The sequence below is a fragment of the Microtus ochrogaster genome, chromosome 1 (genome assembly GCF_000317375.1).
Source record: "Microtus ochrogaster isolate Prairie Vole_2 chromosome 1, MicOch1.0, whole genome shotgun sequence".
NCBI lineage: Eukaryota > Metazoa > Chordata > Mammalia > Rodentia > Cricetidae > Microtus > Microtus ochrogaster.
The window spans coordinates 23,992,060-23,996,372 of NC_022009.1; the positions used below are offsets into that span (position 1 = coordinate 23,992,060).

General features: G+C 52.0%; 1 protein-coding gene across 1 annotated transcript in view; it reads left to right on the top strand.

Annotated features, from left to right (window-relative positions):
* The window catches only part of Ift43 (intraflagellar transport 43), an 81,271-nt gene extending 77,227 nt beyond the window's left edge, over positions 1-4,044 (top strand). Inside the window, exons 6-9 of the mRNA XM_005343380.2 lie at positions 2,671-2,743; positions 2,972-3,047; positions 3,530-3,592; positions 3,751-4,044. Coding sequence (XP_005343437.1) covers positions 2,671-2,743; positions 2,972-3,047; positions 3,530-3,592; positions 3,751-3,870 — 332 coding nt within the window. The 3' untranslated portion in view covers positions 3,871-4,044. The remainder of the gene's footprint in view (positions 1-2,670; positions 2,744-2,971; positions 3,048-3,529; positions 3,593-3,750) is intronic.
* The last annotated feature ends 269 nt before the right edge of the window (positions 4,045-4,313 follow it).

Genomic DNA, 4,313 nt, shown 5'->3' on the forward strand with positions numbered 1-4,313 from the left:
TGAGGGTGTGTGTGTGCATAAGGGTGTGTGTGTGTGCATGAGGGTGTGTGTGTGTGCATAAGGGTGTGTGTGTATGTGAGGGTGTGTGCGTGTATGTGAGGATCATATGCATCCTCATTTTTACTCTCCATCCTTTTGACATAAACTTGACATAAGGTCTCTCACTGAACCTGGAGCTCACTGATTGGCTAAGTTAGGTGGCCAGAGAGCTCCAAGGATCTGCCTGTCTCCACCTCCAGCACTCGGGGGCTACAGGTCGCATTGCCACACCCAGCTCTCTCCTAGGTGCTGGGGATCTGAACTCGGGTCCTCAGTACTTTATCCACCGAGCCATCTCTCTAATCCCGAGGGAGCAAGTTTCTAGAGTTTATATTCTTTCTTCCTCTCTCTCTCTTTCTCTCTCCCTTCCTCTCTCTTTCTCTCTCCCTCTCTCCTCTGTTTCTCTCTCCCTCTCTTCTTCTCTAGTTTTGTCCATGGTATGTGTGGCAGAAGGGTCAAGTTGGGGGAAGGAAAGAAAAGGAAGGAAAAACTGACTCCCCAGAACATCCTCTGAACATAAGCAAGCCCTTGTCTGTGACTGCAAATCCAAAACTCTAAATTTTGAAGTTCTTTGAAGTTTGCCCAAAACCGTCTCCACAGCCACCTGTTCCGCTGGGAGCAGGGAGTTGGATGGCCTGCCTCTGCTGCGGTAGCTCAAGCTGTCACTGCACCGGAATGTTCCAGCTTGTCTTGGCCTGGCTGTCATCGCTGGCTCTGTCTCACTCAGGCGGTTCACCGGGTTCTACTGGGCACCAGGCTTCCAATTAGAGAGAAGTCCCACTGTGTGGCCAGCCCCACCAGTGCCACTCTGAGCCGCCTTTTGCCAAGGCCTGTGCTGACCTCTGATCTGTCACAGATGGGCAGGCCCCACACCCCCTTGTGCACATTTGGAGGAAGGAAGTGGGGCCCACCAGGAAAGCCCACGGGGAGTGGCAGTAAACTCTGAGCAGAAGTGCAGTTCCTCGGGGCTTGAGGATGCTGGGCTGAGTTGACAGGGTCCAAATGCTGAAGTTGCGGAGGGGACGCGGACTTGGGGAAGACCCCGTCCCGAGCCCCTACACAGCATGGGCCATTTTCAGCAACTCCTGAATATTCATCTCAGGCTGGACTCCACAGCCAGGAGAGCCAACAGTGAGCTGCTGACTGGCTCCCTCAAAAACTGTCACTCTGTGGATGGCACAGGCCACAGCCAGCTTCTCTGTCCCTCGGCCGGACTGTGCAGCCTCATAGCCAGGGAGCCCCACCCCCGTGCTCTACTGATTGTGGGAGAATCCCTCGGCCGGACTGTGCAGCCTCATAGCCAGGGAGCCCCACCCCCGTGCTCTACTGATTGTGGGAGAATGGGAAAAGAGAGCTGGATTTTCAGTAGCATTAGAAATGGAATCTCAGGACCAGGAGAGAGACTAAGCTCAGAAGGGCGCCCTTCAGGGCCAGAGCTTCCTGAATGTGTCTCGTTATTTGGGGCCCAGTGCCTGTGTGTCTTGTTCGTTGGCAATGTCTCCTTATTTCTTGTTCCTCTTCACAGTTCCCCTTCTCTGCCTGTCTTTCTCTTTTCTGTGTCTCCCTGGCTTCTCACTCTCCTTTTCTGGGTACGGAGCCTCTGTAAGTCTACAGCTGGAAGCAGTAATGAAGACATTTACGTACTCTGGCTTAGCCTGACTAGAGCAGTCAGCGTGGAAATAATGAATAGGCTGGAAGTGGCGGGAGTCTGCCCAGCTGTTCGTGGAATGACTTGATGCCTCTTTTGGAAACAAAACTGCATCTACCCACGGAAGCCCAAGCCTCCCCTTTGGAATGTTTTTCTTTGCTGTATATCTGCAGTTGGTTTAAGCTCCCAGGACTGCCTCACCCCGTGTGGCCTTCCTTCTTGCCCCACCATTTTTTTTTTCTTTTCTCTGGTTGATTAAAACAAAACTCCTAAACAAGCCAGAGAGAGTCTTTTGGAGAAAATGTGTCTTTCTCCCAATGGATGCTTTTTTGGCAACTTAAGCAGGCTCCCCTAATGAAGTGGCAGGCCCATCTCTTGGTTCTCCTGTTTGTATTTGTGGTTAGAGTAGTCTCTTATCTCTGCGCATGTGTGTAGTATGTCTGGAGAGTTCAGAGAGGGAATTCCCAAAGCTGGCAAGAGAAAGTGACCAGAAAGCTAGTGTCACAGTAGGCCAGAAAAATGGCAACCCTGATCTCTGACAGCGTCCGGAGCCAGCTTCTATGACTGGACTGAAGGGTCCTCCAGAGGCAAGCAGCAGGGATCCTGACCGGGACAGCGCATGTGCAGATCTACTTCATGAACGGGTGTCCCCTGTGCTGGTGACACTGTCCTTTCTGTCTCAGACTGTGCCACGCCCTTTGGTTCCACTCTCATCTGCCCTCATAGAAGGCTTCTCCGAGGGCTAAGGGTTTCTTCCCATTCTTTACACTTCTCTGTGGAGAGCCACCTCAAGGCCCCTTCCCTGGTACCAGAGTCCATCGGGGATAAGGCCTGTGGCTCCGTGTTTGACTGTCTGAGTGCCTGTGAAACCACAGCCTACAGTGCCAGGGCTGGCATCTCGAAGCTGACTAGGCACTCAGTGGGCAAGTGGACGGGAGCCCTGTTCGTGCTGTGGACAGTGACGAGGCCACCTCTTCTTGCAGATATTCCCGTGATCCCCGATCTGGAAGATGTGCAGGAGGAAGACTTTGTGCTGCAGGTGGCGTCCCCTCCGAGGTGGGTAAATCTAGGTGTGGGGTTGGCGAGGAAACCTCCAACATACACATTGACACACTCCAAATGTCATCTGCAGTGGGCCTTTCTGGTCTTCTTGGCAAGAGGCTCCATTCTATTCTTTGTACTGTGCTAGAACATTCTGTCTGCACACACGGTTCTAGAGATGGAAACCCGGAAGCTCCCCTGCAGCCAACACTGCTTGTGACTCTTTCACTCCCTTTCCTTCAGCATCCAGGTAAATCGAGTGATGACCTACCGTGACCTGGACAATGACCTCATGAAGTACTCAGCCTTTCAGACTTTGGTGAGTGGACCCACTTCTGCCCAGAGGGGCCAGCTCCAGGGGACGTCCATGGAGGTTCCTCCAGAGCTGTACATGCTTCTTCCACATCCCAAGGCTGCCTAGAAATACTGGAGGTAACTCCTTGGCCATCTCAAAACATAGCTGGACCCTCCATGGGCCATAGGTCCCTCCCAGGCTCCCAGCTGTCTCTAGTCACACTCTTGGCACACAGGGACCACCTGATGGCCGCCCTGTCGCCATCTGCCCTTGTGGAATGCTCTGACTTCTTAGTGTTGCCTTTTCCCAGAGTCCAGCGTGGAGGATGCCATAGCCTCCCCTCCTTTTCCAGCGACCATACCATTCAATTGGGGTTTTGTGTTTTGATCAAAGTTTTTCTGGGGTCTCTGTTTGGGGAGTTCTGTCATACGCAAGCTCCTCTCCTTATTTGTAAACGTAATGCTGAAGCCCTAGAGGGTCCAGCCTGACTTTCCGTACATTTGCAGGATGGAGAAATTGACCTGAAGCTGCTCACCAAAGTTCTGGCACCTGAGCATGAAGTAAGAGAGGTACAGTACTCACCCCAGCCCTGCACCTTGATGCCCCTCCAGCCACGGAGCCCCCCAGCTTAGCCTGTGCCTCCCTGGGCCTGGATAGGGTGGGAAGTTGGCCCCAAATTGGAAAAAAGGCTTTTCTTTCTCTTACCTAGCCATCTTCATCTTGGCAGGATGATGTAGGCTGGGACTGGGACCATCTGTACACTGAGGTGTCATCAGAGCTCCTCACGGAGTGGGACCTGCAGCGGGCAGAGAAGGAGGACCCTGTGGGATCGTCTAGGTACACCTGACCTGGGAACATCCCTGTGCATTCGAACAAATGCAGGAAGTCTAAAACCAGGGGCGCTTGAGAGCAGCTTAGAATTTTTATACTGAATGTTTTGTAATAACATATTTATTTTCAGTAGGCCACAGTGGATCACTCCAATCACTCCAGTTCAATAAATGGTTTTATTCTGTGAGCATTTCAGCATTTCCTCCACTCTGTCCAACACCTTCTTAGACTCATGGTTGATGAAAGGCAACATTTCTCTTCTCTCTCTCTCTCTCTCTCTCTCTCTCTCTCTCTCTCTCTCTCTCGTTGTTGCTGCTGTTTACCCAGATTTCCCTTGAACTTCTGATCCTCCAATACCTCAGTCTCCCCAAGTGCTGGAATTACAGGAGGCAGAAAGGTGACTTTTAAGTAATCAGATAATGGCTCTCAATGCTCCACAGAGTTGAGCGCAAGAGGGAA